Raw genomic sequence first — 26,364 nt, 5'->3', positions numbered from 1 at the left:
GAGATTCAGCTGTCAGCAGATGCTCAAACCTTTCCACTCCCATGTATATCCAAAAGCGCAAGATACCGCTGTACAGCTGAAACCAAGATCCTGGCATGGTCCCTGAGCCAGTTCCTCTCCCTCCCAGCAGGGATAATCAGATCTTCTCCTCTGTCAGCTGGTGAATCCACACTGGGACTTTTGGAGACACCTGCTCATCTGCTAGCTCCTGCTCCGCCACAGCCTGGGCCAAGTAAACTTCAAAATTAAAACTCACAGAAAACTTGTCACAAGTAAGAGCAGATGACCACAGTTATCTCTGAAGAAGTAACAGAAGGTCAAAACTTCTACACAAGATAAGTAGGAATGCTATATTTATTCTCTGGTGGTTATTTTTCATTTTTTGCTCCCCCCTACCAAGTAAATAGCCCTAAGCTTTGCCAGCCAATAGCAAGTAGAGTTGAAATTCTGATTTCTGTTGCATCCCAGTATGATATCCCGAGAGTGCAATTGTTTCCCAAGCTGTCAGTCCCAACACAGGGATGCTAAATGGATCCAAAGAGCTCTTTGAAATCTCACTATAAATTATCCTTCTGGAGCCGAACCAACACACATTTTCTGCCTTCACATGCTGACACTCTGACCACATTTACCCTGACTCACACTCTGGCTTTAAATGGCACTTTGACAATAAGTAATCTTGGCTACAAGCTGCATGTGGACAATGACTTATTCTCCCAATTTCTGCTTCACCCTCATAAAGAGTTTTGTAAAATACCCTCAGTTTCATGATTGCTTCAGGCCAGATGGGGTTTTGGACTGGATGGGGTGGAGAGGGGTCCACCTCACCTCGCCTTGGTGTGGCCATTCCAGCAGTCCTCCTCGACTGACGGACCAGCTGTCACTCGCTCATCCTTGCAGATTGTGTAGGGCAATGTTGACCAGAACTTTTTAGAGAGCTTTAGCTTTTCTTTAATATCTGTTACCTGATTAAGAGACAAGGAGAGGGAAAACAGATTAAAAAACATCAGCCATGCTAATTATAATGTTAAACAATATTGTTTAAATTTGTAATGGTGATGATGGTGAAGGTTAAAAAAACTAAAGGTGCTAAAAACTTAATTTCCTGTGTTTAAAAATAAGACACCCAGCATTTGAGTTCAGAACATACAAACAATCAATGTCACCTTTTTCCACGGGCAAGACATTAATAAAAGCATGTTGCATCTTGCACTTCCTAGTCTCAATTTGTCCAAGGTTTTCTAAATATACGTCTTTTTAAGAATTAATATGCCTCACAGTCTACTGAATGTGAATTCAGTTAAACAGTGTACATCAGATAAACCTGCCAGCTTGGTCATGTCTTAGAAAAACATTATGTAGACAGCTACATGTGCAGGTTTTAAAAAAAATAGTGCAGTGCTGAGCTGATGTTGAACTGATTTAAGATACACAGGCTGAATACACTGCAGTACATTTGGATCTCAGTTACAGTGAGAAATCATGCAGAGACTATATTCATCTTTGCTATTATATGTAGATAAATATCTGGCACTGAATACAGAATCTGCAGGCAAGAAATGTTGGGACAGTGTCGAAACACTTTCTTCACCTCATAAATTCCTTGAACAATAATTTAATTTGGCATGATTCAGGTGGCAAGCAGGAACAAACTGAAATTCCAGCATCATCTTAATAAATAAATGCTCTGACTAAAATTTTATCTGTTCTTGTTTTTTGTATGGTATACTAGGGTGGAGAAATCTACAAGAATAGATAGAAAAACAACAAAGGACAGACTACAAAGGATGAATGCTGCCACTGTTGTTCTTATGGAAACAGATGCATTTCACATTAAATTGTAATAGGATTTAGGAGAGCTTGTTGAATAGCTTTTAAAAGAAATCGCTAAGCTTTGTTCTTTAAAAAAAACCCCAAGAAATAAAAGCTCTCCATTCCTCCATTCAGTTTTGAGAGTGTCTTTTACGTTGTTGAGGTACAATATCGTACTCAGCTATTTATCTCTTTTATCTTTTTTTCTCAAGATGTGATAGCTCTCCTCGCAAATGGCCTATGCTACTTGGCCATGCTTAAACTATGTGGAATGTCACTTTATAAGCCGGGAGATAGAAACAGCTGAGGATGTTATTTCAGAAGCACTGCTTGAATTTTCATCCACAAGAAATAAGTAGGGCAGTATTTTCTGTATGGGTTGTTGACAGTGTTTCTTGCCATGATAGACATCTTATAAATCTCCTCCACACCCCTTGCCAAGCTCTAGCTGCTTTGTTTTCACATGAGATACTAGTGGCATTTGCAAGCCTTTAAAGTCTCAACAGGGGAGCCCTGTCAAGCCAAAAAATAAATTCCAGTTTGCAGGTTGTGAATAAGACTTTGGCAGAAGTGGAGATGGTCTCAGGATGCCTGTCTTTATCTTTGGTCTGTGGGACCAGGGTTTTGTGGGAGACAGCAATCCCTCTTCCTCCCTTTGTGCCCATGTTAAGGGTAAAAACACCAAGGTCTCTGCCGGGACAGCACACGAAACTCAGTTAAACTGCCCATTCTTCATGGTGTGTAAATTCCTAATTAATATGTTTGGTGAACATGAAAGTCAAAGGGATAGATTTCCTTACTATTGTTTGTGCCTGGATAACTATTTACACAGGTAATCTGATTGATATCGGTAGTGAGTAGCTTTCAGAGCAATAACTTCATTACTTGCTGGAAGTTATATAAAGCTATTCAAAACTCAGATGCTTAGAGTTACATTCAGATTTTGCCCATATTCAAACTAAAGCTGGTGCTCTAGGACTTGCAGACTTCTGTTTTCAACAAGTGATTCAACACCTACTGGAAAGTGATCTTCCCCCTAACCCTTCTAAGGGCTGTAATTTGGACTCAAAGCTTTTCATTTTCATAGAAGCCAGAAAAAGTTTGGAGAGAGATTCTCACAGTTCACATGCTGCACATGCTCTCCACATACTCCCTGAAAATCAAAATGAGGACTCCCATTCCCCAGTCTCTTCTGAAGATATTAAATGGTGTCTGCATTCTCTATATTAGATAACAAATCCTTACATTTCCCAACAGATTTTTAAAAAATTTGTGTTAAGGAAGTACACCTGATAAAGTAAGATGGTCTTACTTTATGCAGGGTCGTTGGTAAATAGCAACTAAACAAATCTTGGAGGCATCCTCCCGAGGTGTTATTCCCATTTCAGAGCCTGGGGGGATGCAGACATGTGCATGACTCACAAAAGGCAGCAATAGTAAAAATGACTACAGCTTAGGGAAAGCTTACCATTTACAGCTTCTCAAGATGCCTTTGATTCAGGTGCATTTTAAAATATTTTCATGTCCTTCAGATATTTCCCCTCACAGCTATCTCCCACCTCACACCTCCATATTGCATTATTTCACCATGGAGTTTTACACAACTTGTGTGGACTCAGTCTTTGAAGTCTTGCCCTTTCCTGCTGTCTGACCAGACCTCTGTTATTCCCCAGCTTTTAGCACTGGAGTTTAAACGTCTGTCTAACTGGTCCTTGAGCCTCATCCTGAAACTTTCTGGAAGTGCAGTGTGGTGTCTGAGGATGGCTTTGCTAAAGGAATTCAGAACATTGATTGATTCACCTCTTCTTTTAGGGAGTAGTCTGCTGCCACTTCTGTGAGATGAATGTTTGGGCAGGCAATGACTTTGGAGTACTTTTAATATAACTTTAAATGCAGAATAGAATTAGGAGATGTAATGCCTGCTATGACATGTTAAACTTTTGCTTGTGGGTTCCAGAGGCTTCAGTTCTGGGGTCTTGTCAAGCATGACTACAGAAATTCTCTTATTAGTCCCCATGGTTACACATGTTCCTCTGTACATTGTTTTGGTCACCATCAGCATTTAAATACTATGTAACAGATGTACACACCCTTGAAAATGAGACATAACCCACTAAGGACTCAGTTAACATTGCCTACTTGTGATTTATGAAGTCAGACTACTGTATTCCCTAGTGACCTGTGGCCTTGTAAATGATTCCTTGGTATTTCCTATTCTTTGAATTAAAGATTAACTTTCAAGCTTGGTTACGCTTCTGTGGAAACATTTAAATATGAGACATATGCAGTTTTGATATTTTACATATTTTTTTCCCACTTGCTCTAGCAGAGATTTATAGGGATTAAGATGGCTGGATATCTTTGGCCGCAGCTAGTCTGATTTCCCTAGTTATCTTCCTGACATAGCCTTGATATTGTATTGAAATACTCATTTTTCAGCTACTGTGAAGGTATGAAACCCTTTCTGGATTACAGCACTTCCTCATATGAAAAAAAATACAATGAGAACCACGCAAAGAGTTAAATTTCTAATCTATCTGGGACATTAAAAAATGGATATTAAAATAGCCTTGTCTTGATCTATAATTGCTAACAGAAGAAAGACATTACTGTGTAAGTGAGAAAAGTTAAATATTTGCATAATTCGCAAAGAGAAACTCATATCCAGACTTATGGGAATGGTATAGTTACACACCCTACATTGAGAAACACAGCTTATTTTGTGTTTCTTCCACTGACTTCTTACACAGCCAAGTCAGTCACATATGTCATGCAATTCCTCAGCAGAACTTGGAAGGGCATCCATGAGCTCAGTTCCAGGCCTACCAGCACAGGCTCAGTTATAAGGTAAATAAAACTGACCCACGTTTCTGTCCTTACTCACCTTGCATGCCAAAGTCAAGAAGCAAGCTAAAAGCAAGCCCAAAACTCTAGTAAGAATCAGACCCTAGAATTCCTTGCTTTGTTTCAGGAGATTTGGATACAATGAGAATTCAGACTGCAGAAAGACCCTTGCTTGTGGAGCAGGCAGACAATTGCCAATATAATCACTTTGGCTTAATTTCCCACGGAAGAATGCTTCTTTGACAGTGTGATAAAGTGCGCTCAGAAGCAATTGGGGATAAATAGCAAATTTTAAATGTGGAGTCCCTAAAACAATTTTTAAAAAGTAAATTCCTTTTTTTTTTTCTTTGCCCTGCTCTGCCAAATCCTCCCCTGTCAAGACTATCTCATATTCCTTGCAGATTTATCATCCCCACCTATATAATTCTGACTTTCAAAGATAAAGAACTATCAGAAGATGCTAAAATTGCGTTCAAAGATGGTGAAATGCACACAAACCTGACATAGGTTCAATGCAATAAATGAAATCAAAAGATACGGAGTCTTTATGTTAAGAAGAAATGTTTCCCGTTAACCTTTATTTCTTCTACCTGATGTTTTTGAATTGTATTTTTTTCTTGTTTGTTCTGCAATTTGGAAACATTTTCCTTTTGATGTGAAAGCAGAAGATTCAGCTTGTCTTTCTGTCAACATGTTCTCCTTGTGGATGCTCAGAGATGTCTTGATGCAAAATCCATTGAGAATTAAGTTTTTATGACCTGGAAAAATGTACAAATGTTTCTGGTTGTTCACTGGAAGTGGCTTCTCTGGGGTACCAGAGTGCCACACTAGATGTTGTAATCTGGGTTGTGCGCAGCAGCAAAGACACTTGGCAGATGTTTCAAGTGGCTGCTTGTGATGGGGTGCTGTAATTTCAGGGACTTCAGGCCGTGTATGTAAAGTGTATCCTGCCAGCGTGTCACAGTGACAAAACAGCTACAGACAGGGAGTAGAAAGAGGTCTGACATTTTTTCTCAGAGAACAGACATGAAAGCAGCCATCATGAGCCACGTTCATGTCAGCGCGGTCTTTCTTCACTTTCATTCACAAGCAACATTTAACTAATGCCACTTTGTCTTTCTACATTATTTTCCAGTGAAAAACCAGACAATTTTTTCTTTTCCCTGCTGCTTGCTTTGCTCTAGAAGTGTCTAAGGCACCCACCCACGCACTCAGCACAATTGCAGTCTTTATTAAAAATAATATAGACCTTGTATAATGGTGGGCAGCTGGATAATAGATTTGTGGATATGGTCCTTGAGCACCTGAGCTGCACGTGGAATTGCGAGAGGCATGCCCTTCATCATGAGCATGGTCAGGTAGGAAGAACAAACAGTTCACCACCGTCTGATTTGTGTTCTGCCGTACCAGCAGAAAACTGCGCCAGACTTTCATACATCGATTTATGTCCATTAGGGATTTAATCTGAAAGCATTCTAAGACTAACAGCCAACAATTTGTTTAAAAGGACTAGATTAGCAAGCACATATTATATACGGTTTCTAACTAAGTTTTCATGTTTATATGTCTGCTGCACATCTGTGTCACAGTCAGGGCAAGAATCGTGTCACAGTCAGGGCAAAAATCATGACACAAGCAGCTTAGTATAGGACAGCTGGGTATTTTAATTGACACACAGTTTTCCTTGTAAAATGGGCTTAAAGAAAAGTGGTTAACTAGGTTTTAGGGGCTGTCCCCTAAGAAAGATGTGTCTCCTGTGTGTCCTTTGTTACTTCTTTCATCTTCATACAGATATCTCAGAGGCACTAGGCATTTATGTATAAGCAGCTGAACTGGGCTCCCTCTATCTCATCCAGCTATCTAGCTAAAGAGGATCTCTCCTAGAGATTTTATTAAAGGCACCTTCATTTCTCCACTGATTAGATGTAGGGAGCTTAGGCACACATTTTTGTTTAGACTGGCTCATTAGTTGTCCAAAATTTCAATGCACGCTAGGTACCTCAGTGATGATGACTCGCTTCGATTATAATACAAGAGACGCACAACTTTATTTGCTCTATATGTAATTTTTTTCCCCCATGCATTATACATTTCCATACTTTCTCACAAAATAAATTTAAATGCCAAGCAGTTGCCAAACCACCATGCACTTGCCGGCGGATTATTTTCATCTGTTTAAAAAGTGAGGCGTATGCCACACGGACTCAGCAGGATTTGAGCATCGTGTTGTCCCAGCTGCTGGGGAGCACCCTGGGTTTGGGGGCCCCTCGAGATGGCAGTGTTGCTCTGGCTTTATGCTGCTGCCAGCCCCCCTCAGCACACCCGCTGTGTTTCTCAGAGAATAAGAACGTAGATTGTTCCGCTGAATATAAAACTGACAACCCTGTTATTTTAAACTCGAAAGTGACAGGCTGTTATTTTAATGAGGTCTGCCAGTGCCAAGGTTAACCAAAGCTTTATTTTCCCTACAAAACATTAAGGCTGCGGTTCTAAAAAGGGGGCTGTGAAATTTTATGGTTATTGATACTTTCTCAGGGCAGAGAAGTTCTGAGAATTTCACCCAGGTCTTCTTGCTCAACAACTACTTTTTGGTTTTCCACTTTTTTTTTTTTTTACCGCCGGCTTTGTGACTTTAAATGGTCCAGAGCTTTACCAATAACTGCCTGTTCATGATTCGTGTTTCTGAATCTGCAGAAATGCAGATGACAGCTCTTCTAATCAAGAACTAATGCAGAATCCCAGTTATAAAGCACAAATAAGTGCTTGGGTAATTTGTGAAATAAAACAAATTAGCCAGGTGACTTTACACAGCAAGACTTTTCTTATTAGAGTGTTTTAAAGTAAAAAGGATTTTTTGCTGTCATTGTCTCTGAGAGCTATCACCTCTTTGACAAGAAAAAATTAAGGCCTTTAATAACAGTAAAGAACGGCTATTAACCTTCCCGGAATTCTCAGAATGACACATACATAAGTTCAGAGAGTTAGGGTGCATTCAGCTTCCACTCTAATATTCCTACATGTACCTAAATTCACATCACAATCCCCAGAAACTCAACACTGACTCACTTCAGTTTCTAGTGCCATTTGAGACACCTGCAGCGATCTGGGCAAATCTTGTAATTTGTGATTTATATGTGACTGCCCAGGGTGCTGTCTTGGATAACCTAGTTGAATTATGTTTCATTGAGCTTTGACCTGAAACAGGCATTTTTAAAACAATCCAGGTTGCCTGCTGCATGCTCTTCAGGAAAATAATTTGCGGGTCTGCGTGAGGGCTGACATGACCTCGCGGAAGGCTCCTTGCCGTCTGTGGCCCAGAAATGCTGGTGTCACATCGCGTGCTCGCTGGCTCCAGGGGCAGGTGCCATTGCTCATGTAGGGGCTAGACAGCCACTGCTCAGAGCTGACAGCCTTGTGCTCCAAAAGAGTACAAGTAAAGCAGGCATGTGCCTTTGGCATTGCTACCTTTCTGTGTCAGCCCTTACCTGGAGATCCTACCTTCAGCATTCTCCACAGCCCTGCAGAGACCGCAACGTTGTCTCACATCATCGAATGCACCTTTCTTTTTTAATAAAAACACTTGATACTTACAAACAAGTAGAACCTGACACAAAACTCCTCCCACATTCAACATTCATTTTGGCTGGGGAGAGACGAAGGGCAGAAGTTTGTGCAATGGTGGAGCAACCTGGCCTAAATGTTCTCTCCATAAATGCGTCCTCCTTTCCATAAATGTGTCTATTTAAACTCTACACTTTGAACCCCAGTAAATAAAAACATTGCTTTTGGAAGGTAGAAGGTACTGAAAACATCAGTACCCTGAAATGGAAATCTGTAGGACCTGAAACATCTTTCCCCTTCCCTGCAATACCTAGGAGCAGCGCTAAAAAAGCTGGTCTATAAATCTGATTCAAGCAAATCCAAAGCACTAGGAGGAATCAGCTTTTTATTGCAGATAAGTATAAAAGTAGCAACAGAAATATGTTGGAATCTTAAAGATAAAATGCCAGAGGCTTTTCTGTGGCAAGGCTAAGCCATTAAGCACTGATTCTTTCTGAACAGTCCTTCATCTCTCCAAGCAAAAATGTTAATAGCTAATGTAAACAATTACTAATAGAGTATTTCAAGCTTACATAATCTTTCATTTGTCCTGGAAGTGTTCATCTGGTGCCCATAGTGAAGTGGCTGTTTCTTCTCTTAAAACTCAAGGGTTTGAAAGGACCTGTATGTGTTACAGCAGAAAAATAGCTGAAGCCTCCCAAGAGCCGTGAGAAGTGTATGATTTCAAAGGGCAGCAGGAGCTGGGATATGCCCTTTCATAACAGAGCAAGGGTAATTGTGCTTCATACTTGAAGTAGCCCTACATTTAACTTCACTTTTCTAGTGGTTACTTCTTGACATAGCTCCTTTTCTTTCCAAACTGAAGAAATTCTCAGTGGACTCTCAATGATTCAAAGCCAAATTTTCATGTCTTCTTATCCCAGGGGATCCTCAGATCCCACAGACTCAGCCCAAGGGAGAGTAACTGCAGAGAGCAAGGCTTTAGAAGAGCAGAGTGCTCTTCTCCACATCATAATCTAGATTAATAATGTTCCCATTATTAGTGTTCTATAGGAACACCCCAAACTTACAGCCATACCATGCAAACTCCTGCTTGTTCTAACATCATGATTTATTCCATCCAAAATGAATGACTGCTAGATTTCCCTCCCCTGACATTTCTGGTTGCCAGTCATTCTCTTCTGGAGCTGGAGCTTTCTTTCAACGGCCTGGATATTTTCCTTCTGGATTGTTTTAATCCAGATACACACAAATCTGCATTATTACAAGTGGTGAATATACAGAGTCAGGAAAATATTAAAAGTCATCATAGAGACTTTGTGACATTGCATATGCTCATTGTAGGTTTTATTTTTTTGGGGGGTGGGGGGGGTGGGGTGGGTATTTTTTTTTTTTCGCCAAATTTTCTCCCTGGACTCTCCAAGGAAGATACCACAATTTCATTTTCAGAGTTGTTTCAGAGATGAGAAAGCTATCAACAAATTGGTGTTAAAACACATGCAAATATAAATTTTTAAAAGTCTAAGTGAAAATCACAAAATATTGAGAATGAAAAAGGTTAATGTTTTCAGAGACACATGGTTATGTAAAAAGATATTTCTGGCAGGACGAGTAGGCTCAGCAGGGAAAGTGCTTATCAGGAAAACAATCGAAGTCAGAGAGAGCCTTGTAGTGTCAATCTGCTATGTCAATATACTAATGGCTTTCATTGCCTTCCTGCTGAGCAGGGGAGGTGAGGTGGAGTTGCACTCTCTTGTCCTTTCATGATAGGGTTAAGTGCCCCAATTACTGGATCCTCACAGAACAACTGTACACAGCTTCCTCAGGGCTGCCAGGGACACAGGCAGATGTAGACAGGAGATATACAGGTTGGGTGTGGGTCCAGCTACTGCTGGTGTTCAAGAATAACTCTAAAAGAGGGACAAAATTAAGTCCAGATTGAAATATTGCAAAGTAATGGGGCATTCTCATAAGCTTTTATCCTAAAGTAGCACAAATCTAATGAGACTAATCGATTCCCTGTTTTTTTGCCATGGCTGGGTGGAAAGTCATGAATTTAGATATTATTTCAAAATTGGTGCTCAATCTGATCCTGAATCAGGAAATGGGCCCCTTCTTTGGTTCTCTTTGAAGCAGATATGTGTATCTGGAGTCCTCAGTCTGAGCCCTGTGACTTGGTGAGCCGTATGAATTCAAGGTGCACAGCTCACCTTTGCCATAAATTCAATACACTGCAAAACCATTTGTGAAATCTAATCTGGACAATTTAAAGAGCAAACACTGATGGATAAGAATGAGCACAGTTTCCAGCACTTGAGGCATACTGTGTGAATTTGAATGAGCTCTCTCTCCCAAACAGTTTTTATTCCAAACAGAAAAATGAAGAGAAGAAAGGAATACCTTATATAGATGAAAAATAATCATATACCAAGCAAATTACTTGAAATCAGAGAGTCACTGAATAAGCAAAGCATTCCCCTACATCTCTAGTACCTTCCTTACAAAGAAAACTCTATTTTTCCTTCCTGAATATTGCATCGGGTAAAAAATTTCCCCACTTCTCCAAACACGTCTACCTAACAGTAGTGATAATATAGCACAATTCAAGCTATATTTAAATCAAGCAGGTAAACACAGCATGCAACTAGGCTTGGTGTTACTGCTCAAGTATTTGTTGTGGCTCTTGGGCATGCTTTGTAGCTTGCCATCCATCTCCCTGCCACCACAAGCATGCTGCTGGCACCTGGGAACTCTATGTCACCACGCTGCTGAGGGGTACACAACACTTTCTGGATTCTGCCAAGGGACGAGGCCTGAGTCAAGAAGCTCTGTATGTAAACTTGATTTCCTCCCCCCCCAACACACTTCTTTTTTTTCTCCATAGGTGCTGACACTCTTTCTGTGCTTGCACCCTCCTCTTCCCTTTTGTGCTAATGCAAGAGGCCCCGGCATCACAGAGTCTGCAGGGGGAGGACAAGCAGCGTGGTTCTGCCGGGACAAGGATGCTATCACTGGGGTATTTCCAAATACAAATGGAAAATGGGAATGCATCTGTCCTGCCTCTTCTGCTGTGGGCTGTGAGGGCAGGGTGGGTGGTAAAAGGAAAGCTACAGGACTCGAAGCAATCAATTTGCAATGGATAGCTAGTGAGTCACCTCTCAAAGAACAGTAAAATATTCTTGTCTCATCCTTCCCTCGAAGCCCGGGCGATCCCGCCTATTCTTCACAGATGTCTCTGAGAACAAACAGACACAACAGAGCAGCAGAGCTGCCTGTAGCTGGTAGGCAGCCTCCTGCCACTTACCCCTCTTGATGGAAACAAGTGGTCAGACAGAAGATCGATGCTTGCTCCTCGCATACAGGAGCTTAAAAGCAGCCCAGCACCTGTGCCAGCCCCCTCATGATGGAGGCAGCTGTGCACTGGTTATTTGTTTGGCTTTTTTTTTTTTTCAAAGTGCTTGCCCCACCTTTGTCTCCCGATGCTTTTCAGCCACACCAGGCATTTGGTGATCACAGGTTATGTTCCCACGGTCAGGAGTCTCTCATAAAAATAATGGCATTACAAAAATAATGAGTGCTGCAGTTTATTTGCCTCCAAGATCTAGGAGCTTTGAAATCCATGCTACAGGAAGTTTAGTAATAATCATAAAAACTGGAAAATTTGATTTGTTTTACCATAAGAGCGAAGACCGCAGATTTTAAGGAAAGCAGTTTCAGAGGATTGGGAGTGAAAAATCTAAAAAATTTGCAATCTTATCTATGAAAATATCTCCAGAGTTTTTCAGAGTGTAGAAAAAACTCAAAATGGAAAAAAGACTATAGAGCCTCACAAAGGGTAGTGTCATAAAGGAGATAAAGATAATATTAGAAACATTCACATTTTCCGTCTATTTTAGTTATTTTCCAGTCAGGAGCTCTTCAACAGACAGAAGAGATTACTCTCACTGAGTCAAAGCTACCATTGATACTGAATGCATGAAATGTAGGCCACTGCCTGAAGAATATTTTCAAGATCCCATAAGGATCCTGAGCTTCACAAACTCTTTCCCTTCTTATCCTCTTAATTGGAGTATTTCAAGATTGTCATTTGAAAAGCTGGGATTTTGTGACTTGGAGTAGAAAAGGATCAGGAAGGTAGTGGCATGATGTACAAGGATCCTAGTTACCCCCCACAGGAATTGGTACAAGTATGTGAGGAAAGACCAAACCCTGCCATCTCTGAACTACCTGTGAGAGTAGAGACACAAGCTTGACAGAAAGGAAATATGTTTTTTGGCAAGGGAGAGGGAAAATTTCCCTTCTAAAATATTTTCCTCCAAGGGGCTCATAGCAGTTTGAGAAGTTAAGCTATAAGGAAAAATTATGAGGATTCATCTGAAGTAAAAACTCACTTAATTGTTTTAAGCATCAAATCATTCAGCGGTGGGGATTATGTTATAATTTATAACACATTTTTGAGTCACTGCAAATTTATTTCAGTACTTCCTTGAAAATTCCCTGACAGTAATTTATGCAGGCCAAAGTCATATTTTATCAAATGTGTCTCAGGCTATCATCTGTCCATCAAAGCAAATAACAGTAGACACAGGGAATTTGAAAGAAAAGGGAAAAAAAATAATAGAGGAACAGAAATATTTTCTAATGAATAAGATAACAGTTGGGATGAAAAAGAAAACAAACACATGAGAATGGGTTTCAGACAGTCTGTTCCACTGCTATTCACTGCTCTACATCTTTGCACACAAGAACAACAGTTCCTAGAGGGGATCTGGTGTTTGTGGAGGAAAGGGAGCAAATGTAGAATTGCTCTCAAATGAACAAATGCTCAGAGAGGAGTAGCTGGAAAAATTTAAACTCCCTGTAGAAAGAAACAGCCCAGCACCAATTTTTTCTTTATTTAATTGCTATGTACAATGACATAAAGAACATGAAGCAAATGTGGTGTTCAGGGAAAAAAGGAGGAAAATTATACTTATTAGCATGCCTTTTATTCTGCACTGTTAACATCTTGCTGTTGTGTAAAAAGATTGCCACAAGGAAGAACGAGAAGCAGGAGAAGAACAGAATTCTAATTGAGTTTTTCATGCTAATCAAAATACCATGATGTCTGCTCATTCATTTGGCATTTCTGCTCTCCCTGAGTCAGCACTCTGAATGGCAACATCCTCCTGTGATATTTCTGAGCAGTGGCCTGGCCTATGGGTCATTTGCCAGCAGAGCAAACTGTTGTTGACTAACGTGCCCTAAATATCAAGCAAGAAGTTTCATTCTCTCTGGTTCACAGCTTGAGCCACAAATGGGCACATATGAAAAAGACAAGTTATTCAGCAGCTATAAGAAGAGGTGATAAGGTTCAGATTTTTTTGTCACAGTGGTAATGACTTGCACTGGAATATAATGAAAAATTCATTCCTTCTTATTTTACTGGGATATTTTTTTCCTTTTTAAATTTTATCTCTATCTCATTTTCTTCTTTGTTCATGCAGCACAGTATCTCTTTCTTCTGCTGCCTCAGTCGACTCTGTCTGTCCTGCGTGGTTGGGGTAACCAGGAGGTTGTGGTCTGGTAGCCAGATCCCAGGGCTGTGATAGCTCCAGGTTTGTTCTGTGAACACCTGAGAGGAAGTATGAGTGAACCCTTGCAGGCATGCAGAGATGGGAGGTAGCTTAAGAGACTCCTCCTTGGTACCCAACACCATAAGGCTGACAGTGTGACCATAGCTAAAGGGCATGAGATTTGTTGGCTCAAAGCATGTAGGGCTGTGCACTATAGACATGGGCTTTTGCTGGGCTATTTTGCCAAGCACACACACTTTTCAGGACCAGCAGATCATTCCATATGTGTACATAGGCATATAGTCCTCTATACTTAACTGCTACTGCATGCCAAAAATCATCTAATTCAGATACAACAGGAAAAACTATAATTCCATCCAGTCTTTATACCCTGATTTCCTTTCCCAGAAACCAGGAATTGCTAAAGTTTTGGGAGGTGTATACTTGAGTCTTGACAGTCTGGAGCTGGTGCCGAGCCAGAGGTGTTAGCCCAGTCTGGGCATCCACAGCAGACGGATGCTGTCGTTTAGCCTTTTCCTGTGAAGGCTGTGTGAGAAAACTCACTTTTAGGTATGTCAAGTCAGCATGCAAGAGGTTAAAGCATATTAGAAAAAGTTTCAAGAAACTTTCCCTAGAAACTAAGGTTGCCTGTAGTCATAGAGCAGATGTACTTCTTTGGAGCAGCTATAAATCCTTTGAGTACCCTAATAAATACACTGCACATTCATTGGAACAATGTGCCCCATGGATTTAAACTGCATCTTATCACATTTTCCTGAAAATAATTATCACACCTATTAGAGGCTATATTTAGGATTTTTACCCTTATACATATATCTGCTTTCCTCTCTCTAGACAGATATTCTGCCATGAAGGATGTGTGCATTTTCAGCCTGATTTTCTCCCCAAAGAACAGAAATAACCCTATGACTATACACTGGGGCAGCGCTTACAGTTAAATCAAGGTGCCCTTGAATATGGCTGGAAGCTACACACACTGGAAATCCTACTTTTAAACTCTTCCAGGAGCAACACAAACCTTAGTGAACAAAATATGTTTTCTAAGTGTCTCATTTCATATCAATCCATTGGATGGTCATGCTGTAATCATGAAAAAGTAGTTGAACAAGAATTTCAGAGCAGAGTAATCTTGGTGATATTTCTGTTAACTGCTATTCCAAAACACTATGTTGGTCACAGTTGCTACTTTGGAATGACCTTCTGAGAAACATCTTCACTGAAAAAAAAAAAAAAAAAAAGCTAAATGAAAGCTTTATACTTCAATATTTTTTTAAGAGTTGAAAAGCTAGATTCAGTGATGCTGCCTAGGTTGGATTCAGGTTCTTGGGACAGTTTGTAGATCATTTAATTTTTCCTTCTGAATCAGACAACAGCCAGGTATCAGTTCTAGGATCTTTATTTTTCTCTAAAATTCAAAAGGAATTCAGTAAGTAGAAAACATTAAAAAAAAAGCAAACAAAAAAAACCCCAGAAAAAAACAGATTGAAGAACCTCCCATAAGGATAGCACAGATTTATGAAAAATCCACAGATTATTCTTACCAAAAAGAGAAGCAAGATGTTACAATAGTAGGGATAGGGCAAATGATGCACAGGGCCAGTTCAAGTGAGCCCAGCAGGCAAACTTTGAATAAATTTAATTACAGAAAGAAATACATGCCTGATAACTCTACGAATAGAACTAAAAAATCCTTTTGATGAAAGTACAATGGATACATATAATCTTATACAATGAAGAACGAAATTATTATGTGCAGACTAAATTCATAACATGCTTAAATTATCCTTCCTTGCATTAATTTGACTCCAAACACCAAGAGTTGGTCTTGCATGAATATGATGAGTGGTAGCTTGCATTACAGCTCAGACCAATGTTATTTTCATCACAAGCAGAATTTTCCCAATACAATATTGGGAGCAGATAGCTCTGGTTGTAGTCCTTAGGGACAACAAGTTAAGCTACTTTCTCTCAGCAGACAGAGGATTTCTAGTTGTTTACCTCAGCAAAGAAAAAGTGCTATTCAAAAAATTAGTAGTAATCCATACTTGGGGACTAAAGCATCCTAGAAAATCCAAGAGATATTTCCTCATATCAAGCAAAATACCCACAATTCATACAGACATCCTGTAGCCACGTGTGGATGAGATGCTTCACATAGAAAAGTAATGATACTGTGAAAGGCACAAATACTCAGGGTTTGTGGGAAGTAGTCACAAAATGATCTGTGTGTTCACTTGTAAAAAGAAAACTTGTTTATGAACAGCAAAGCTATATGAAAGCATGGCTCCTCTACCAGCAGTAATATTCATGAAGTGCATTAAGAGTTGATATGGAAATACATCATCTATAAATTAGCTATGATTTTTGGTATTTAAAATTTTAAAAATTACAGCAAATGTAAGGAATATTTCCCCTTCCTCCTGCCCTGAGAAGTTAAAACAAAAGTACTAATGTCTTTCTAATGAACACTTTGTTTTGTTTATTCAGAATCCAAATAACAACACACACAGGCTGAGAGTCAGCATAACCCACCGTGTTGCAAGAAACTTAAATCAAAACTGATATTAAATCAATGTCCTGATGATTTTCTTCCCCAGAGCACTCTCACTCCCACAACAGGAAGACTGCTGAAAATTAAAGTAGTAGTGCATCATAATACTCATTTAGATAAGTTTTATTGGAGCAAGGAACAGATTTAAGGCAGTATTAAGTGCTTAATTTCTCTGACTCTTGTTTTTGGGGGGCATACACATTGTCCACAGACCATCTACTTTCCATGAGATGTAGGTTACATCAATGACTACACCATTCTCACACATTTGATGGAGGAATGCTGTTGAATGTGGTGCTTTATATGGTCTGCTAAGAGAGCTGGCACTCTAAGTTCCAAGAAGACAGAGCAGAATTGCTCACCACAGTCCTTCTATTGAATTGGACATAGGGCAGGATAAAATAATACCAAAATTTCAAGCACACTCTAATTGATATTTCTCCTATATTTGAAAATATATAAATGTAAGTATGTTTGTATAAGCATACATTTTTAACCCTAGTATCAATAATACTAACCAGTAGGCACTGAAGATAGATCTACATTACTTCATAAAAATAGGAGGTGGCACAAGCATGGGACCTCAGGTGGTTCATAGTGCTAAATTGTTAGCATGTTCCCTGGAACTGTGCTCAGTCCCTCCAAGTGCTTTCCCCATTGTAATGTCCTGTCATGCCTTGGTGGAGAGTTCATTCCAGAGAGGGCTCCCAGCAGGCAAGGCACATGAGACTGCATATTTATGATACCCTATGCTCTGTACGGCTCTCTGATGCTACCCCGGCAGGCTTTGCCTTCTCTTGCACAACAATACATCTTTCCTGCCACTTTCAAGGGCACAATGACACGTATGCTCAGCTCAGTGCTGCCACAGGGATGGATCATGAACTTCTCTCACATTATTTCAGATTGTTTGGACGGGAAACACACACACACAAAATCAATATTTTCTAAGACTACAGTAACACAATACATGACCCACAGGAGGTCCAGGACCAAGCGGTATGGTCTGTGGGTGCAGGCTGTTTGCTTCTGCAGAAATGAGTCTTCATCAGTGTGGACAAGGCACAGTTTACATTGCATGGTCTCAAAATGCCAGGATCACATCCTAGCCTGTTCTCTATTTAGTGGCATCAATATACCCTTATAGGCAGTCCAGGTTGATATTGGCAACACATACAGAAACTCCTTTGCCTAACTTGGTGGATGTGGTCCAGTAGCCCAAATGTTGCCATGACTGTTGGAGATGCCCCAGAGAATGCTGCCTGGATGTCAGCTGTGGTTTCAGAAGGGTGTATGGCTGCTATCATGCTGAAGCACTGCTGTGACACACACTTTGTGCCACGTGCAGGTGTCTCACATGATCTACATAATTCCAAATGGCAGTAGGCACCATATTTAAGCAAATGCATTGAGCTCTGTGTGAACACTGAGAAAGTTAGGTGCATTTTAAATGCTCAAATATCTGATACCTATGTATTTTGTGCTTGTCTGACATAGATGAACAGCATGGGGGAAGTGATTCTTTGCCAGTAACTCAGAAGAGATGGTCTGCAGGCTGGGTACAGACTACAGAGGGACACAATTAGGAGAGCTGGAACTCTGAAGTTCACAGAGAGTTGGAAATTGAAAATGGTAAAAAGAATCATGCTTACTTAAGGCAAACTAGGATGAAAGCTTAATTGCTGGTATATTTTAAATTGGAAAGGCTAGTGGTTAGGAAAAAACTGTCTCTGTGAATGGAATGTATTTAGCACTTTTTTTGTGCTTTGGGGCTCACACTTAGACCACAAGACATTCAAAACTGTGACCTCATGCTCTGAATACCTACTGAATCTTCATTGTGACTCACCCAAAACCTAAGAAAATTACTGGAAATTTTATATTGGCCTCACTGAACTTAACGTTAGGTTCTAGGTTTCTTTTTCTATGTACAGCTTGATTTGTCAACATTATGCCCAGGTTTGTTTTAAGAGAGCGTGTGAGTTAATGTGCTATGTCCACATTTGCATGCTTTGGATGAATGAGTAGAGGCTTCCTGCAAAATGACTGTAACAGTCAGTGCTCAGGCCTGCTGAAAAACAAGGTCATTTGCTGAAAAAGCTGAGTATAGTGTTATTAGCCTAATTGCGGACTATAGTAAAGGAATGTGGCGTCTTGTATTAATATGTACTCTGCACCCCCTGTTTACCTGGAACAAGAGTTTGTTAGTTTGCTCACTGATTCCAAACTCCATTAACATCACTTCAGAAAAGATGGTCCAATCTAGCTAGAATGAGTTCAAATATGTAGGCAAATAAAAAGATGCTTGCTGTATCCTAATATGGGTATAGTTTCATTGTCTTCCATGAAAGTGCTATTCCAAGAACCATGAGAACCACAGAAGTTCCTGTGGCAGTACAGGGAGCCATGAAAGAGACCACACATCTGGTATCACTTCTATAAAACAGCAGGCTGTCTTTATTACAGAATGCCATTTATAGTTCAAAGCTCCTCATGGAGGGTTAAATGCTTTAAATACTGATGACTGATACCATAATGGCAGAGTCAATAGTATCTAAATGACCTCATCTTAGTTTTCCTCAAAACTGAAGGCATTTCAAAATGACAGGTACTATAAAGCTACAATTTGTCAAAAATGGACAATATAATTTTTATGCTACACTTTTGTATCTTTTCTGCCTACCATTAGTTCTAATAGAATGAACAACACTGACTATGTGTTCACAATTTAGTAACATATTTCATATGCCTTCCAAGTCCAAACAAAGAAGAAACTTTATTGGTAAGTTTTAATTTCCTTTAATTACAACACTGAAACAATCAGCGTTCCACTGTAAAAGAAACTTGGATTTGTCTCTCTTGCTGTGCTGTATTTGTCCATACTGCATGTAAAAGGGGTGATAGAAAAGTATGTGGAATCTGCTTTCAAGGATTGCCCAAGTGCTCAAGCTCTCAGTTCTTACAGCAGGTGCAAATCACACTATTGGCACAGAGAAAAACAACCAAAGAACAGCTGGAAACTGAAAGGAGGGTACGTCACCTACTAACTGGGAGGGATAGGAGATTTCTAATCACAGCCAGGCTCATTCACACTCCCAGACTTTATCCCAAGATATTTCAGTGCATTTCCTTCACACTACAGAATTCATCAAGGAGGATGTTCTTGTATTAGGATGGATGACAGGTGATGGATAAGCCCCTTTCTGGGAAGATGGGAGGTTGCAGTCTCATCAGCCAGGAAAAGAAATTAAACCTAGACTTTCTATGTGCCTGTGAATGCTGTCATAATGAGTTTTATCACACTTGATGTCCATTTTGGAAGACAACCTCCGCGAGTGGTTCAAGGTGATGGTATGGTGAACATATATAAATATATGATCCAGGTTATATGTGGAGGTGTTTCCTGGTGCTGATGCGTAAAACACCAAATATGTCAAGGAAGTCAAGATCTAAAATACTAGCCTGCCCTAAGCAATGACTGGCTATTTCTAGCTAGTGGCTGCCAGATATTTTCAGCCAACAAATAGCTGCTAAAGTTTACTTTCCCATGGGTCATTTTTCTTCCTTAAAAACACATGACTGAAAAAGTCTAAATGGAATTGTTTTATATGTTTCCAAGACCAAGCTTGCAGACTGTTGGTATAAGTTCTGGAACTTGTGCCAGATGTCATGATGAGGCACAAATCTGTCCTCAGATATAAGTAACGCTAATGCCTGACTCAAGATTTGGATTCAGCTCTGGGCTCACTCAGTGTGTTCACTCTTTTTGCATCTAGCTCTACGAGATCTGATTCAAAATGCACTGGCAGATTGCTATTGGCACTGGGCCATGTCCTAATGAATAGATAGATACACATAGCCCCCAAACTGTCATTCAAGTTGTATCACTGGTGTTTCCATTGAGCAGTCCTGAAGAGCTAAATTACAAAAAGGATAAACATTTATTTTTTGAAATTGATGACTTTAATACCTCATTGTTTGAGAAGAAAAGAAAGAATATAAATTGAGAGAGAGACAAGACACAGCCTCAGTAAAATAGGAGTTTCAGCCAAGAGTCAAATAAGGGAAGTGATTTGTTTTTAAAATCTCTAAAAGGCATTGGAGCAAAGCTTAATCCTTGGACACTATGCATATATTAACCTCTACAAAGACTTTGATGAAATCCTTAAATGCCATCAGCCCCCTTTCTGTTTCTTCCGGGCCATATAACATCACACACATCACAAGAATTGACCTTTACTGTTTGCAGGCATGCCTGAGGGTATTTCCATCATCCACGCACAGCCCAGAAATACCAGTCTCTGCTGCTTACAAGATCCAAATAACTGACAGTGCATGGAGAGCAGAATTGCATACCCATACAATAATTTAGATGAGAAGGAACTCCTGGACATCATCAGGTTCATGCCTCTCACCTCTTCGCATCATCGTTTGGTTCAAAGCGGGGACAACTTCAAAGATGGGTCTATCTTCAAGTCAGATCAGGTTGCTCAGGGCCTTGTCTACATCAGGTTTTGAATCTCTCCAAAGAGGAAGATACCACAAACTCTCTCAACATTCTGTTCTGATACTCACCTTCACTGCACAAAAAACCCCCCACAACCTCCTAAAATCTAACAGAATTTTCCTGTACTGCTGCTTGTGCCCACTGCCTCTCATTCTTTGGCCATGGAGCTACAGTGAGAATATGGCTCCATATTCTTAGTAACCTTTCATAAGGTAGTTGAAGGCATCCATGATTCCAACTTAGCTTTCACCCCTTCAGCCTGAACAGTGCTTCTCGCCTTTCCTTGCATGCCATGTGCTCCAGCCCCGACTACCTTGCAGTAAAAATTAGTTGGAGGTTTGTATGGGAACTCTTCTCTTTCCTATGGCAGTGAATAGATTGCTAATTGGATAGAGAACCCATTTGCTTGGACATGTCAGAGACTTATTTTTTTATTCATGCTCCTTTTAATTATAAGGAAGGGCATTACTATGAGGAATTTTGTGTGTGCGTATGTGGAAGAAGACAGAAAACAAGATACTCTGAGGAATGGCTTAATTTCAAACAAAGCCAGCCTCAAATTGCATTGCCTGTCTTTTCATAAAACTAGGCTTTGAACTACACAGATTATCATTGGTTTGAAATGCAGCTTTTTTTTTTTTTTTTTTTTTTTGGATAACAGCAAAGAAAGAAAACCTATCATTTCACAGTCTTGATGGCTACTGTACATAAAACTATAAAACACAAATATTGAAAAGATGCCATATATAGATATATATAAATGCATGCATATACATATACATATACATATACATATACATATACATATACATATACATATACATATACATATACATATACATATACATATATACACCTGGGTCTAAGTCTTTTTGTTTCACCAGCAAAATATATATGGGGATCAAGCATTAAAGTTCAGTCATCCATATGCAGACATATTTTTTCATATTCAGACTATTCTTTGAAAGCCTTAAAAATAGTATTTGGCTGTTCAGACATGAGCCCTCCCAACCCCAGATGATAGTGTTAGGATCAGGTGAAGATGAAATGGTAGCAAGGACAGCTAACACTTTTTTTTCTGAATATTTTGTGCCTGGTGTTTGCGTCCTTTTGTGAGGAAGCAAGAGACTGAGAAAATAGCTCTTCTGCCACCTTTCATGTCAGTATGAAAAGTGATAAAATCGAAGTGATAGCTAATGGTCAGAATCTTTTAAATAGCTCTGTCAGGCGTGCTTGAGCTATCTGACTGGTTTTTATTTTGGCTTTTTGACTCATTTGTCCGTAATGGTTTGCTTTTGCATCCAGGAGGAATGTGATGCTCAATTAGGACTCAATCATGTGGTGCACTGAGAAGAAAAGTTACTTATGTGTTCAGTAATTGGAGATCTTTGACTTGTGTTACCTCTGTGTGCATTTTGCTCAGGACACAGGGGTGAAAATGCACTTGCCCATGAGAGATGTGTCCCAGCTGTGCCTGCTGGGCAGGGGAGGGTGACAGGAGTGTCATCTACAAAGAGCAGTGAATTAAGCAGGTCCCTTGTTCCTTTTGTTCTAATATGAAACAATTTGAATGGGAATTGGCTTCCTTGCATTTCCATTTGGAAGCAGAGAAAGTGTATTTTGGGACCCCATAGGACCCACTGAAGGGTCAGGCACTTTGTAGGCAAAATGGTTAAGAGCAAGCTGTTTTCTTCCATTATTTTTTCCTCAGAGCCCTCAGCAGTATGGAAACCACTGAGGATGCAGATATGAATTGACCTGGCCATTCATTACAGAGGCATTCTGTTTCTGATGCTCCCTGAGTAAAATTTGACACATCTTGTTCGTGCTGCCTACTGAGGGGTTCATAGGTAGACACCACCCCCCCAATCTGAAAAAGGGAACAGAATAATCAAACTTCAGGGCTTCAATTCATACCCTGTGGAGAAAATGCTTTTGGAGATTTCCAGGTGCTGTGGTCTGTGGGCAGCATGGGCATCACTGATAGAGTGTTCTTAGAGCATATACTGATATCAAAGCACTGGCTTTGCTGTGAAACTAAGGGGATGGTTTTTTGGTTTTGTTTTTGTCCGTGACCATGTTGTTTTTGATGGATGAGCTGGGAAAGCTGCTTGTGCTAGATACTGAAATGCTCTTGTGGGGAATTTGTGCAACTTATTGGGTTTTCTGTCCTGGTAGCAACAGATTAATTGACCTGATGCGGGCAAGGCCCTGTGCAACCTGATCTGACTTGAAGATAGACCCATCTTTGAAGTTGTCCCCGCTTTGAACCAAACGAGGATGCAAAGAGGTGAGAGGCATGAACCTGATGATGTCCAGGAGTTCCTTCTCATCTAAATTATTGTATGGGTGTGCAATTCTGCTCTCCATGCATTGTCAGTTATTTGGATCTTGTAAGCAGCAGAGACTGGTATTTCTGGGCTGTGCGTGGATGATGGAAATACCCTCAGGCATGCCTGCAAACAGTAAAGGTCAATTCTTGTGATGTGTGTGATGTTATATGGCCCGGAAGAAACAGAAAGGGGGCTGATGGCATTTAAGGATTTCATCAAAGTCTTTGTAGAGGTTAATATATGCATAGTGTCCAAGGATTAAGCTTTGCTCCAATGCCTTTTGGAGTTTTGCACACTTTTCACTTACCATGAGGGAAAAGTTTGAAAGAATCTGTTGATTGCTAATGGTCCTTACAATGACTCTTTTTGATACTAAACAAATTCCAAGTCTTAGGAAACAAAGGTTGGCCACAAGCACCAGCTGATACAAGTGTAGATGTTTACACAGATAATACCAAAACCATTTATATCTATCTGAAAATGTGTATTTTTGAGGATGAGAGCTCCAAACTAAAATTCCTGACCTAAAAGAAGAATTACTTAGTGCTTAGTCATAATCTCAAACAGGTAATCAAAGTACTCAGTGTCTAAAATGTAAAATAGACTCCTCTCTTTGTTTCTGTGGAGAAGAATATTGGATAGGATTGATACAAGGACCAGATGAGAAGGATATAGTTCCATTATATTCTTTTAGAGGAAAGACCACACTCTCCCTGTGGGAAACCTAGAATGGCTATACCAAAATTAAAGGAATAGATATTGCTTGATATTGCTTTCTAAAATTGGATGCAAGCATACTTACTATGGAGCGAAAATGCAGGGAATGAAAAGTGTATCTCAGAAATGTTTTGAAATTTTTTTCGGACAAAATTCTGAAGGGATTCTGAGAAAAAGGAGGTTCAGCATGCAAATTTATAGTGCCAAAAAGCTGAATAACCATTAAAAACTCTATGTAGTCATACTGATGATAAAAAATATAGTATGTAAGGAATGCACTGCTTTTATATGTACTGCTGGAGTTATATCATGCTTTAATCTTCCTTGACATGGGAATAATAATACTATGATAATCATAATCTTATCCTTAGGAACTAGAAATTAAATTTGAAAAGAAATAAAAAAAAATCACTTATTCTCTACTTTTTTACTCCATATATGAATTAAATAAATTTAATGTGTGTCAGTAATGTCTTCTGGAAAATTCTACCACCTGGGTGCTTTACAGGCATGAAAGGTCAACAATTTTCTATTCTCTGTGTAAGCTACTTCTTGGAGGCCTTGGAAGAGTGAAGAGAGAATGAGTGGGCAGCATTTCTTGCAGGGATTGGAAAGAGTTCTCTGAGCTGTGTAAGTATGTCTGTGGGCTTCTAACTACACACGGCAAGGTGTATTAGAGCTTTACTGACAATTAAGGTATTTAGGGGATGAAAGAGAGCCACATCCCATGCATTTAGAAACATTGGCAGTCAGGCCAAGACAAATACACCTTATTACCTGCCATACCCTGCATTAATCAGTAAGATGAGACTGTCCTTGCTAGAAGGGCTCACAGTTTGCTGCTTTTTTTATTTTTGTTAAGAAGGGAGAGGGAAATTTCTCTTTTGTTGCAAAGCTTATATGAAAATCCTGTTGCAAATGATTCCATTCTAAAAGAACTGAAGCCCTGTGGGGAAGCTGGTGGGCAGAGGTAGCTCAGCGGGGTAGTGGCTGTGGCCAGCAGATTGCACAGCAAACACAGCTGGTGACAGCAGCTATAAAAAATAAATCCAGCTCAAATCGGCAATATTTATTCTTCTGGGATGTTTCTGAGATTGTCTGTCTGTGTAAGAAGAGTGTTAGGACAAGGAGGGGGTAAAGAACTGGGAAAAAAAGTATCTCTGGTAGAAGAAATCCATGTGTTCATGAAGAAGCCTTGATGCCATGGGTCCTGAGGAGCAGCTCAGGCAGAAGCCTCCTGAAACACTTCACTCTCTGCATGATGTGCTTGGACCACTGCTGGATTGGAGTCCTGCCTCTCCTGAAATGTGCTGCCAACCTACCTGGGAAGAAGCAACTTTGCCCCAGTTACCTGTGTATGTTACTGATGTGATGGATCTTTACACATTGTTTGGTGTTTTCACATTAAGCATTGTGCTTGGTTCTGATGGCAAATCCTCAAAAGGAAGATCACAGAGCCTCACTCAGGTTTACAGTGATAAAGATTTGCAGTCTATTCCCTTTCTCTTAAAGCACTAATAATGGACCTTTTTTGTCAGCTGGTGTCAAATTTATTTTTAAAAATTTAAAAATTACTGCTGGGACTACCCCAAATACCTATCAACAGCAAATGTGTGATAAGTATCACTTGCTAGAGGACACGAAAAGAATTATACTTACACAGTTAAGTTGTCAAGGTAAAAAGAAGGGCAGTTTATTTTCTTGACCTCACTTATATAGGTTCTGGACAATGACCAGGGATTGGAGAATAAGGTTGACACTTGTCCACCCCACTGGTCACACTAGAAGTCCATCAATTGTCCCTCCTCCAAGGAAGAATGCGAAAACAATCACTTTGTTTATGTTTTAATCTGTGAGAAGACTCCACTACAAAAATGCAAACAATTAGAAGGCTAAAAGAATATGACAAGTATCAGTGGTTGTCATCACCACCTCAAACTGTTTGAATACAGAGCTTACTTTCTACTTGCAGGAAAAATTCTTAATTACATTCCTTTAGCCCTCATTTTCTTTTCAGAAGACAGAGTTATGATGACCTTCTCTCCTTGCAAGGCTGCTGTATAAACTTCGAGTCTTCATTCATATTTAGCTGAAAGGAATTTCATCAAGTACAGTGCAACAAATCAAAAACCTGCAGCAACCTGAGGATATTTTATAGTCAATCTAGCAAGACTCTGCAGTTTTCATAGGGAGTAGTAATATATGACCTAGACAAGACCCAGACAAGGGCTTGTGAGAAAGACTGTGCAGCTTTAAAATGATCACTTTGGATGTAGGAAAGAAATACGGATAATCACTGCCATCCCCTGACCCAGGGTAGTCTTCTGAGAAATAAGTATACAGCTGGAGACAAAAAACATCTGGGACTAGGCAGCTTTTGCAGCTGGGTCATACCACTTGAAGCTGAGATTTAAGCTGATGTATATATAAATAAAACTTTTGAACATTGCCTTGAGTGGAGAT

General features: G+C 39.9%; 1 protein-coding gene across 1 annotated transcript in view; it reads right to left on the bottom strand.

Moving 5' to 3' along the window:
* The window catches only part of GPC6 (glypican 6), a 752,072-nt gene that overhangs the window by 10,570 nt on the left and 715,138 nt on the right, over window positions 1-26,364 (bottom strand). The window contains exon 9 of the mRNA XM_040055264.1: window positions 829-965. Within this exon, the coding sequence (XP_039911198.1) occupies window positions 829-965 (137 nt within the window). The remainder of the gene's footprint in view (window positions 1-828; window positions 966-26,364) is intronic.

This window comes from Hirundo rustica, chromosome 2, assembly GCF_015227805.2.
Source record: "Hirundo rustica isolate bHirRus1 chromosome 2, bHirRus1.pri.v3, whole genome shotgun sequence".
NCBI classification, from domain to species: domain Eukaryota; kingdom Metazoa; phylum Chordata; class Aves; order Passeriformes; family Hirundinidae; genus Hirundo; species Hirundo rustica.
This window is presented reverse-complemented; position numbering and strand designations above follow the sequence as displayed.